We start from the raw sequence: 13027 nt of genomic DNA, 5'->3' as shown, positions 1-13027 counted from the left end.
TTTTGCGCAGGCTTTGCAGGACATCCTGAGTAGGAGGCTGGATGGGCACCTCCACAGTTGGCGCATTTCGCAGCCTTTTCCCTAGGGATTTGACATTCCCTAGTTTCATGTGCTACTTGTCGCAACTGCTGTGGCGACGTTCGCAACAGTGTTAAAACCTTGCGGCAACACCGTGTAACACATCACTCAGGACCCCTACGAAGTTTATGACGAATGTTCAGTCTTGTTGAAAAATTAGTTACCGGTTTGATTATTGATGAAATGTTTATTAGAGAGCATGTTCACTGGTCAGGTAATAGACATGTTCGGTATGTAAACTTTGGAACAGGTTTAGGTACAGGAAAGTGATATTTTACCAAAAGCTGAAAATGTGCTTGCTTTTATGGTGGGGTACAATTGTTGATGGACAGTGCTAGTAGCTTATTTTCTAATCAATTCATTGTCTGGTGAAGAAAAGACAAAATTGATAAAAGGCTGTCTTCAGCATCTCGGAAGTACTGGAATTTCCATTAAAAGTTTAACTTTTGATGGATGGGAGGCAAATTTGCTATATGTCACTTATTGGGTGCTAACTTGCATTTTCCAAATATTAAACCTTATTTTTTAAGTTTGGCAAACAAGAAAAAAATATGTCTTATTTTTGATGATTGCCACATGGTATTAGTTCGAAACGCTTTGGGTGACTGGGATCATCTACAAGACAGTGAGGGAAATCTGTTATAGTATGTCATTGGGGTAGTTCCGGTATTTAACCACAACAGATGTTTGATAGCTACAATTGGAAAACAACTTCTTTCTAGAAATTATGCATATATGTATACTTTAATGCCTGAAGAGAATACCTACTAAAAACAAAATAGTTATTTTTTCTTATGTGCTCTATTATTAGTACACCCCATGGCAATTTCATTAGAAAATATTGTTTTTGTCATAAAGAATTGTGTTTTAGTAAAAAAAGTCATTTTATACAGGTGAAGGCGGACACCATGATTGGACAGTATGAGAAGAAAGTCGGTATTAATTTTAAGAACTATAATGAAGAAAACGTCGCAACGGCACTCGGAAATATTCGACAAGGCAGAAAAAGTTTAAGACTGCTGTTGAAAATTATAAAATTCCAAAATCCACTTTACACGAGTGGAAAAAAGGAAACAGCGGACGCTTTTTTTTAACGCTTTATACCGTCGTCCTTTACTTCATACATAGTTTATGTGCTTGATTATGTAATATGTAATGATTATGTTTAATAAAAGATACACGGAAGACTCTAAATTATTTTATTGAAAATTTTCTTTTCGACATTATACTTGTTTTCACCCCGAACGACGGTAGTTTATATTCAAAATTAATAATCTCGGTATTAGTCTCTCCTCGAAATAGAATTTCCTGCTCCCCTTGTCTTTTATGTTGCCTTGAATATTTCGCCATTTGTTTATTTTTCTTTCTATCTCTTAAAATTAAACGCACGTGGCCACACTGATCACGGAGTATGTTGGATACTACACCAGAATTTAATGCAAATTACATGGTTCATAGTTTATATCGTAAAATCATCAGTAATTTTGTGATACCCTATTGGTTGATTTTCACAACGGTTTTCACCGTTAGTATGTCTTTTCTTAGAAGAAAAATCGTTAACTCATATCATGTTTGGCAATTAGCTGCAATAGACGGCGGTTTTTTCCTTTGACGGCGATTTCAGGCGCTTACTTTAATAAGTGCCGATCCTTTGTCGGCACATTAATATATCGTACCACGGTGCAAAAGTTGATAACACCGATCAACAGAACACAGAAACCTAATTCTATTTCAGTTGCAGGAGGGTAATTACCTGTAGAATAGGAATAAGTTATTTTATAAAATTATACAATCTGCATATAAAGATATTTGCATAAATCGAATATAATCATACATATTTTTAAAAAGTCCTAAAAGATAACAGTTACAAATCGCCCAACATTAACGTATAAATTGTAAAATAGCGCCTAAAAGTCGCTCGGCGACTTTCTCAAAATGTTTGTCTCAAAACTCTCCGAAATGTTCGCATAGCAATAAACACACACCGGAACTGATATGAACCCAAAACCGGAACGGAACCTTTTTTCGAAACACAACAGAACAGTTATTTCGATTCGGTCCGAGCCCTAAGCCTGAATAGATAATGAAAAGTAAAAGGCAATAACAATTGGCTTCTAACAATTTTATTAAATATCCAATAATTTTAATGAAAGGGACATATTGTTTGAAGTTCTTGTTAGTTGATTGACTCGTACTGACAATAAGCCATAAATACTATCTGTCTATAATTGACTCAATGCAATATTTATTTATATTTCAGAACTAGGATTAAAACAAATGCAAACATTTATAATATCACATTTCAGGCAACGTAACAGATAAATAAAATCTGCACAACTAAAGTACACTGTTTACACATCTCCTAGGTTCTTGAATCAATGAATTCTAACTAGAGTTACGGACATAATTTACCACATTAGACACAAGTCCCTTTAAAATAGCATAAAATTTTTAACACTACAATTGTCTACCAAAAAACCTCGTATATATATGTTCGATAGTCACCATTTCAATTACCAAAGCCTACCTCTGCTAGTATAATGTAATTACTAAGCTTACTTCTTATTTTCTATAGCTTTCCTTTCGTCCTTGTTCGTCTGATCCTCTTTAACGATTTGTACAACTCTAAGAGTTAATACCGCTAAAATTGCATCTATTGGGTCCATGAAACCACGCTGCAGCCACTTTGGAATTGTCGTTCGGGCATGAGAGAATCCCAACTTTTGCAGAATATAATCGATGCCTGAAAAATCTGTAATAAGTTTCACATCAACAAATGTTTTCTAAAATGAATGACCTACGGTGCTCTGTGCGAAATTCATGCATAACTGTGATAAAAAAAATCCATTACAACCTTTGCGATAGACAAATCATTTTAAAATTTACATTTTATGTTAAACGAGCAGAATGTAAGTGTTAGTACCCCAACCATAGCATATTTAAACAAGAAAGAAACTAAACTAAAATACATTCACGCATGATCTGTACTCGCCGCAAGCTTCCGGCTTGCATTATTATTGGTGGAGTATAAAGGTTTGAACAACTCGGTACAATAAATACAATAAATGTTAAAAAAAATGCAATTCAAGTCAGTGGTAATTTTCAAGTAGATGGAACTAAGTTCATCATTGATCCGATCGTGAACGTAGCAACAAACAGGTAGTGTGTTGGGAATTCACAATGAGTAAAAATGTCTTTCTGTGCTAAATCGACCATCGCAACGTTTATATTTGAGTAGTTATCAAAAACTTTGAGAGAATCAACAAAATTGATACCATGCATTTAAATGTGTTTCTGGAATCAAAGGGGAACTACGTCCCCTATTTAGCAGCAATGTAGCAACATACCATAGGGTTCAATATATTTTCCAGCAACGCTTAGTAGCCGAACTGTTGGTTCCAAATGCCAAGTTTTGCAGTTGTAATCGCGCCAATCTTTAGCAAAAATGTCACCATCTATAGCGCCTTTTTTCGTGAGTGCGTCACTGGCTGCTGGTTTCAGTCTATCATGGTCAGATATCGACCTTTTGTCAAACCCACCCAACTAAAATATCAGATAATTGTAACGCAAACGAATACCACATTCGCACATTGAAGACGTACCACACGTTCTTTTTCTTGTAGATACGAAGTGATAAGGTCGTGTAAAAAGAAGAAAGATTCGGCGTCTACAGTGACAAAAATATGATCTTCAAACTCAGTAATAAAACTGCATTCTACAATCGGTTTGTCATCTAAAATGTTCAATAAAATGGTAATCAGCAAAACTGACCCAACTAGTTTATTATAATTCTATTAATAGTCCAGTCGAATGAGATTTTTTCCGGGCACTAAATAGATGAAGGTAAATGATTATTGGAAGTTGTTTGAAGTATGTCAGAATATTGGGACAATAGTTGGAGTGCGATTTCCGGCTGTAAAACATTGTTCAAATAATTAAGAAAATGGTGATGCAATTGAAAAAAAGTTTAATACTTTTTTCAAATATGAAAAATACCTATAATATAAAACAAACTGAATTACAACCCGTTCATTTGTTTACTGAAAAAACTAAAAAAAGCTCCAATTTCTGCCTTTTTTTAAATGTTTTATAATTAATTTACTTTTGCTTCAAAACAATCGTACTGTAACTTTTTTTGAAGGTCTTTGTACACTCTCTAAGTGGTATAAATTTTAGCTTAAAATGTTCATTTAATTTTAGTTCATTCCTAATTATTATTAAAAAAAAAACGTTCTTGCCAGATCCTAAATAAATTTTTTTGAGACGTCGGAGCGACTCCTCTGAAGGTCTATTTTACTCGTACAGAGTTATGGAACAACTTGAACTGGAAAAGTTGATTAATGAAAGATAAATTGTGATTAATGATAAACATTAAGTTGAAAATCACCACTTTTTAATGTTAAAAGTTAAAGTGTAAATTATTTTCAGATAAATTTCCACATCGATTGCTTAATTGCTTTGATTTCTATGCAAATTTTAAGCGTTTCATTATTGCTCTGCGATGTTCTGGAACTGATTTCTGGAATTGATTTTTTTTAATCATTGCGGCTTTTTTTACTAACAGCTCAAATTTACGGGTGGTCGACAGTAAGAGTTACAGTAGCAAATTAACGGATTTTAATTCAGTTTGTTTTATATTATAGGTATTTTAAATATTTGAAAAAGTATTAAATTTTTTTTCATTGGCATCACCGGTTCAAAAGTTTTCCGAAAAGAAAGAAGAAGGGTTTTCACACATTCTTTTATTATTTAAACAATGTTCCCCAGCCGGAAATCGCGTTCAAACTATTGTCCCAATATTCTGGCATCCAGCTTTCCAAACAACTTAAGCAATAATCTTTTACCTTCATCTATTTAGTGCCCGAAACAGGCCTTTCAAAGTCTAATCTGATTGGACTATAACGTACCGTTAACATCAGGTATAGATGATTTTTGCAAATGCTCCGTCTTCAAATGGATTTGCAATCCAGGCAACGCAAAGATTACTTCTCTTGTGTGATTTGGATCAGCCAATTTGCCAGAGGTTCTACTGGCTCGGTCAATTGAGTTTGATCCTTCAGCTTTTTCACGTTCTAGGGACGGAAATTTGTCCACTTCTATAACAATTATTAGTATATTACGTAACTAAAGTTGTAAGGAGCACTTTACGTACGAATGGAAAAGTTGCGCACTAGACTAGTTTGCGTAATTCAATGAGTAGGATATGTTTCAACTTATTTGTTTAGCAACACATTATAACATAAATTAAATGCAATCTAAATGTTTACATAATCGGATTTTAATGTATGTATGAAAAATGAATAGACTTGTTATAGACCAGAAGAAGTACGACGAAATCTTTCAAACATGGCTCTAACGTGACGTGACTTAGATAACTGTTGGAATCACTCGGGAATTGTATACCTATTGAAAATATCGAGGTGCGCCAGCTTGAAAAGAAGTGCTAATTGCATAAACAACGAAAAAGTGGAAAAAAAGCGAAAATCGCGTTTTTTTTTCCAGAAACAATCGCATATAACTCGGGAAGTATGCATTTTAAAGAAAAATGCATACTTCCCATACAAAAAGTAAAATACTTTTTTCATTAAGAAATTTTCTACAAGATAGAGTTGGTCCGATATCCGTAGATTTTAAATGTTCGCTGCCAAATGCTTGTGTAAAAAAGTAGGTAAAAACCAAGGTAATTTTAAAATATTTATTTAACAATGAAGAAATAACCCAATCATGCCAATCATACATTTAGAGGAAAGTAGTTGACTGCAATACAAAAAGAGAGCCGCAAGGCCGATTAAGATCGGACGGACAGTTTAGCATAATGCAATTGTTAAATAACCTACCTGGAAAAAAGTCCTTTTTTTTAATTTTTGCCAGGCTCAAAGTTATGAATATTTGTTTTGGCTTTTAAATAAATAATCCTGTGAAGCGGGATTTGCAAGTGGGAAAAAATCGGAAAGTATAAAAAAAGAGTACTCCGATCTTTTCCCACTCGTAAATCCCGCTTCACTGGCTTTTTTATTTAAAAGCCAACATTGTCAAAGTTTTTAAAACCGCTGAAAAAGTTATCAAAAATTGAAAAATGGTTAATATAGCAATTGTATATGACAGTTTAAGGCTCCGAGAAGGTGGAAAAATTGGTATTGATATTAAATGTAAATAAACCGCCCAGGGGCCTTATTTTCATGCGTTTACGTGAGCACTACCGGGCAATTTTTGTATTGCCGATTGCCTGAGATCAAAATCACCGATCGGTGAGAGCAAATTCACCTGGTCTAGACCAGTCGAGTGACAATTCACATGTGTGAGAATCTAAGGTCCGTATTTATAAACGATGCTCAAGCCTGAGTCGAGTCTCAAGTACGAGACTTGGCTTGGATTGCGTTTTATAAACCATTCTCAAGCTCAAGCCAGTGCTCACAGCTTTGCTTGCTCAAGTATCGGTCGACGGTAGCTTGAGTATTGCTTCTGGCCAGCCATTGGTCGAGCTTTTTCGTTGAACCGTTAGACCAACGTGTTAATCCCGTGTCCCATGCAATGTCCGTCGTCGTACGAATTAACAGATCTTCAACCAATAGAAACACTTTCGTACCATCGTACAAACGGTTGCATGGGACACGGGCTTTAGTAAAGGAAATATACAGGTTTCGTTTTTAAAGTTCTACCGTATTTGAAATATATTATTATGTATAGGCTTGTTGACCTTCCCAAATTGGTGCCTATTTCTTCAGCACTTCTGCCTCCACAGCATATGGAGTGCAAAGATAACATCAAATCCAAAGTGCCCATTAAATATACGAGTAGCGCTTTAATTTTATTAATACATTTTGTGCCTGGATTTCGACTGATTTGATGATTTCATAGCATTTTTAGTTACATTACATTGACTGTAGTACACGTTTATGTGTTAAATGGGGTCTAAAATCTTAGTATTTTTAAGTGCATTTAAAAAAATCATATATCATATGCATATTCAATAACGACTTTATGGTCCGGCTATGAGCCTGCGGCGATTGCGTAGAGAATTGCGTTGATGTGCAAAAACTTAACTACTCACAAATTAAGGAAAATCCTAACCTCAATCATAGCTTAAAGTCCGCGCATGCGCATTAAAGGGATCGTATTCCTACGTTTATGATCTTATTTATATAGACGACTCTCAAGTGACACTGAACACTCAAGTGACTGTCATAATGAAAAATGCATTTGTAGTTGTCACTTCGAGATCAGCTGACGTGTTAAGAGCGACTTGGACTTGAGTGTGGAGYATAGGGCCCTTGAGCGTGTTTTCTAACCTAACRATTCTGCGCCAARCCTTTTGTCATAGTTGAGCAATTTTTTATGGGTAAAACCACAATCTAATAAAATTTMTCTTAATGTATCTAAGGATTTATAGTCACAATTTGGATACCTCGTGATTTCTCCCGAATCATTTCCAATGTTGGAACTTTGTTGTCCTTATAAAAGCTGTATGTGATCCGACGAATATCTTCTTTTGTGCCCAAGTCAATTTTTTTTAAGTTTATTTCCAATTTGTTTGCGTTTAACCGAGTGGTCAATTACATCACCAGCTTTAATCACTTTTATAATTGTCGAACGGCTAAGTTTGTTCAATTCAGAAATTATTTTAAAAATGCAATTTTCCGAAGAATCACCACCACTTTCAACTTTTAAACAAGAGTAATATTTAAAATGATCCGTTGTGTTTGAACGCGTAAGTCTTTATGCGTCGGCACCAAAAGGTATGAAAGGCGTTGTTCATATTAATTACTTAAAAGATTAAAAATATTTACCAAAGGGATCCGTTTTATTATTACTGGTATCAAAAGGGCGCCAAAATGACATTTTTATTGTCTAATAATATTAAGAAAATACCTACAGCTTAAAAATACTTCGTAAACACCCAGTATAAATACCCGAGATGCCACGACACTGCCTGATAAAATTGAGGTCCTTTCTTCAACAAGTCGATCAAACAAGTATGGGGACCGGTCACATACAAATTGCTTGGATTTGAAGGACGCTCTATGCAGTAAACTGATCATACCCCAATTTTTACGTTTAGTCAAGTAGCTTCGTAAACGTAAATACTGTAGTGTTAAATTGTGTGCTAACATTTGATTTGGAAATAATGGATAACCAAATCAGAAAAAGAGTGCGGACGCGCAATTATTTCAATGAGGACTAATACCGCTTGATCGAAATATGCCGAGAAAATAACGGTATAATCGAAAAAAAAACTGATTCTTGTATCTGTGATAATAACGAAGCTTGATAAAAAATCGCCGCTGATATCAACTCATCTTTATGAAATGAAATATTCCGCACCACGGAGTCATTGCGAAAACGTTATGAGAATAATAAAAAGGAAAAAACTTTCGGCTGAAGAGAATCGGTCCAAAATACAAACCGGCTTTGGTGCAACATTGAAATCTTCTCAGGAACCTTGCACTGAAATAGTTAAGGGCATTGTTAGTGCTAAGACTAGAAAGACTCGGGAATCATGATCTAGACCGCATTTCGATTTTTATCGAGGAAGAGCAGACTTAGCGCTGTTCATTTACATCGACTCCAAACAATCCAGGAAATTCCAGCACTTCCAATTCATCTACATGGTCGTCATAGTCCCATATTAAAGTATGTATTCATAAAGAACGCCATATTTTACCCGATTAGATATTCCCCGAAGAACAATAAACCAAAATATGAATTTGACAAAAAAATGTTTTGGTTATGTTCTTCCAACCCGTCAACCAACTGCCGTCGCTTGCGGTCCGATTTATGGCACTTAAGTGAAACTTAGGAGTTCGGTTTAATTCCGGTTAAACAGCGGTGCCGACAACTTTAATTATTAAGCTTCACTTAACTCCTAAACCCAGCCAGTGCAGTTGGCTCTTAATGAAATACCTTTAGAGAATGTAACGGATTCATGAACCTTAACGATTCATTAAAAGCCGATAGCAAACATTTAAGCACATAGTCACAAAATATAGCAAATTCATTACCATCAATTTGACTGTTAGCAAAAGCGTAATGGAACCATTCCTGCAAAGTTTTAAATTGTGGTGGAAAAATGACAGTTCGAGTCACTTTGCACACAGTGGCCATCGATAAGTGCCTCAAAGAATGTAGACCTAAGCTACAAATCAACGTTTGAACTACATGTACATCCTGAGCAGGAGCGGGATCTAAAAATCAAACTATTAGGCAGAGTTTACCTAAAAGCGTTCCAACACTCACTAATGGTTGATGGAATTTCTTGGCTTTCAGTGTTAAAGTTGATGCAAGGTTCTCTCAAGCTGAATAAAGCCCACGATTTGCTCTTAAAGTTAATACCGTGAAAACAGGCTAAAGAGACGTTGTTTCCATGGAGTTCCATTGTGCCTCCTGTATTAGGATTAAAACAAAAAACATTAATTAGGCAGAAATTTTGAAAAAAAAAATTACTTACCCAATACAGTACCGAAAGTTGGTAAAGGTACATGCATTGTGCTCAATTGCAGTCCTGCGACCTGACCCAAAACTTTCTGCCAGTGCCGATGATGTCTTGCATCTGAGGGTGCAGTCACAGACACTTGAGCGGGCTGCATTGGCGCATCTCTACCTAAAATAAACATTTCAAAAATTACACACAATTTGAACAAATACAACAATGTTTATTTTGTTCTTTTAGTAATTCGATTCAACAATATCATAAAATGATACCCATAAACTGAACTGTTAAGATTCGAACTATTTGAGGCAACTGTACAAAGCGTCACGTTGTTTAATTGTTTTGTAGTTGTGCGCTGAGGGTTATTTATATGTAATTTAAACGATCGCTTCTATACGAAACCACATCAAATTATTAGCATACAGGATTAATTGTTTTTCGACTGCCCAGCGGGTTTTCTTTTGTTGCGGCGAAATTAAGTATTAAGTAAGTAGTTATATTATTAGTTCTTTTAAGTGTCGAGAGCCGTTGTTCGCGTCTCAATTTATTGTTTGTAATGAATTTCATTTCTCAATAACCTTCTTCTAAATTCAATACCTTGAATGAGATTAACAATTGGGGTGGTAATACTCTAACATTTTATTAATATTTATAACTCTTACGCGACAAACTCTTATTTTGTATTTGTGGCTCCACCAACCTGTCCAATACACAGGGACAGAACCGTAATTTCCGTGACGCGAGATTATCCTCGGATCGCAATTGTTATTGCAAGCAGCTGGGAAGCGTTATTGGGGGAACTACGCTACACCTTGGTTAAGGCATCTGTCCCATATCCGCTTATACGACAATACGATAATACGAAAGTGTTTCTATTAGTCGGACATTTTAGACGTTCACACGATGACGTTTTCTAATATTTTCAATAAAATAATTTAGAGTCTTCCGTGTCTCCTTTGTCGAATTCTATACTAAAACAAATTAACTTTTCATTCCCCCTATTTTTTTTTTTGAATAAAGGATGTCCGCCTTTACCCCTACGTGTGGAGTAAAGGTCTTTGGAGATAGACCGCACACTGTAGTCCATCGGATTGAGATCTGGCGAGCATGGCGGACGTTCCGCCGATGAGATGAAATCCGTAAAATGGGTCCGGCACCAGTCCTGAGCCGCTTTCGCCTGTGAGCCGGAGTGCCCACGGAAGTACGACGGCTTTGAGGATGTCACGGTGGTAGACGTCCTTGCTGATTTTCACCCTCTGTTCCACAAAAACGAGGGAGTGTTGCCCCTGACGCAATTTGCAGCGCAAACCATAACGGCCGCGGGATTTTGGCTGTTCGACGATGGCCGAATTGCCTGGGGCCTCCGCGCACCAGCTCCTATCGTTCTGCTGATTGTGGGTTTGTTCAACGGTAAACAAATTCATCTCATCCGTGAATAGGTTGTTGTCCCACTGAAGGGAGAGTGGAGACGAAGAAGTCGTTTGAGTCGTGACGAGCTGAACTTTTTGGAGCTTGTAGGTCTTGGAGATGGAGATCGTCTCTGGCTATGTGGCGGATTGATTCCTGATTTATATCGGTCTCACACGCGATTTTTCTAATGGAGACCCTCGAATTTCGCCTGACATGTTTGCGGACGAGCTCCCGGTTCTTGACAGTTCTGACGGTCCGCTTTCTGCCACTTCCTGAACGCGACCAGTATGGCCGAGCTCTTCGAACCGCTTGATGGTTCGTCGGACGTTAGATTTCCCGATGCCGAGCGTTCGCGCTATATCGATTGGACGCTTTTTCAACCTATGGAATGTCAACATGTTTTCTCTTTGGTTGGACAACTTAATGAAGTAGGTTAAAAGTGGTGATAAAATTGAAACAGAACTTATATGTAGTATTTTGAAGAAGGAGAATCGAATAAGAACAATAAAAAATTTCAAACTATAAATATTCATGTCACATTCGCAACAATTTGGTTAGAAATAATAATTTCTAATGAACATGCTATAAGTTTACTAATAATAGAGCACAAACAAACTCATTTGGATTTTTTATTTTTAGTATTCTCTTGTGTGCAACAGTCTCTTATAGTTTTCATATTCCAAGGAAAAAATACAATTCAAGAAATCCCCATCCTGTGTTCCACGGCGAATTTATCAAGCTAAAATTTATACCCCTAATGAGACTAGGAAATTAACTTACGGAAATATGACGGTTGAGTACTTTTTACGAGGCGCATCAAATGATCTTGACAAAAGTATTGACCAATAACGGTCTGTCCGAGTTTGCCCCCACAGTCCGACTTCAGCCGAATGACCAGTACTTTTCAGCTCTAATCAACTTGTCTTAATAATATCTTCGATTTTGGCAAAAATTGCTGGTTCTTGAGCAAAACTCATACTTTCTAATATAGCTCGTATACGACTAAAAAAAGTTAGAATCTAATGGTCGAATTTTAGGTTTTAGACCAAGCAGAACCTTTTATGAAGAATAACTTTTTTTGGGGTGCTATGTTTTGGAATCAAATCCCTGTATATTGACGTACCGCGTGACGAATCTAACGATAAACAACTTTTAATATCCTCGACTCTTAGATTTTTTTTTTCACCGCCCTGAACATCTCTCGCATTAGCCCTTAAAATAATAGTGCGCGGGGCGACGAGTGCACCAGTCGATCCCTGGACAGTGACTCCCGAAGGAAGTGAATAAACATTCCTTTTTCTTCTAGGGCATCCCTGCTTCTAGACCCAATGAAAACCCAATTCTATGCGACACGAGAAAAATTCTAGAGCCAACCGAGGTGCAATTGTGCGCGACGCAAGTACGCCAGCCTGTCATTTTAGGTCATCGCGCCTCACTGCGCCGCACCTCGAATTGAGCTTGTGGCGGACTTCGTCCACCAGCTCAAAGTTGGTCGCACCAACTCTGATTGCAACGATTAGCACATTTAACTTCATTGAAAACGGCAGACTTCGGATTACAAGTTCGTGAAGGCCGCGCAGTCATCATATGATTTCCGATTACCAAAACTAGTTCGTGCTCAATTTACATATCTACTGAAAAATTCTTATTTATCTCGGTTCTGTATCGGTTCTATTTAGACCCGAATTTCCAATTGCAAATCCTAAATTGAATGCACTGATGGCACAAATTGAAGCACTGGCCATGTTGCCTACCCCCACATGTTACAAAACGTTATTTCAACGATTTCCGACACCCGAAAATCATCCAAATATCTTTACTCGGAAAATTCGCTTGTGAGACAACAACGCAAACGGCCGCCATCCGGAGAAAAATCACCAACCATAGGCTACGCAGGACATTCCGCAGACATCCCACAGAAGAAAACGGAATTGCCCGCTCTCAGTAAAGTAGCCGAAAGGGCTATACTGAGGAGACTCAAGGAGGAAACGAGCGAGCTTGATTTGCTTCTGCCTGAACAGTTTGGATTCCGAGGAAAGCATTCCACGGAACTTCAGCTGCTCAGGATAGTAGAAAGATGCACCAAAGAAATGAATCAGTACCGAACGACTG

At 36.9% G+C, this 13027-nt stretch overlaps 1 protein-coding gene across 7 annotated transcripts in view; it reads right to left on the bottom strand.

Annotated features, from left to right (window-relative positions):
- Positions 1–2185: 2185 nt before the first annotated feature.
- LOC109541264 (transmembrane protein KIAA1109) overlaps positions 2186–13027 on the bottom strand; it is a 107531-nt gene continuing 96689 nt past the window's right edge. For 5 of the 7 annotated variants that reach the window (XM_048665613.1, XM_048665610.1, XM_048665611.1 and 2 more), the window contains 7 exons: positions 9524–9676; positions 9313–9459; positions 9078–9260; positions 4986–5174; positions 3681–3811; positions 3426–3621; positions 2186–2830 (listed from right to left, as the gene is read on the bottom strand). In XM_048665613.1, the coding sequence (XP_048521570.1) occupies positions 2634–2830; positions 3426–3621; positions 3681–3811; positions 4986–5174; positions 9078–9260; positions 9313–9459; positions 9524–9676 (1196 nt within the window). In that variant the 3' untranslated portion in view covers positions 2186–2633. The remainder of the gene's footprint in view (positions 2831–3425; positions 3622–3680; positions 3812–4985; positions 5175–9077; positions 9261–9312; positions 9460–9523; positions 9677–13027) is intronic. The other 2 variants (XM_019910074.2, XM_019910072.2) reach the window with 1 other exon arrangement.

This window comes from Dendroctonus ponderosae, unplaced genomic scaffold (assembly GCF_020466585.1).
Source record: "Dendroctonus ponderosae isolate FM_Combo_2020 unplaced genomic scaffold, Dpon_F_20191213v2 Dpon_F_20191213_4, whole genome shotgun sequence".
Lineage (NCBI taxonomy): Eukaryota > Metazoa > Arthropoda > Insecta > Coleoptera > Curculionidae > Dendroctonus > Dendroctonus ponderosae.
Note: the sequence above shows the minus strand (reverse complement) of the source record. Positions and strands in the feature narration are given on the sequence as shown.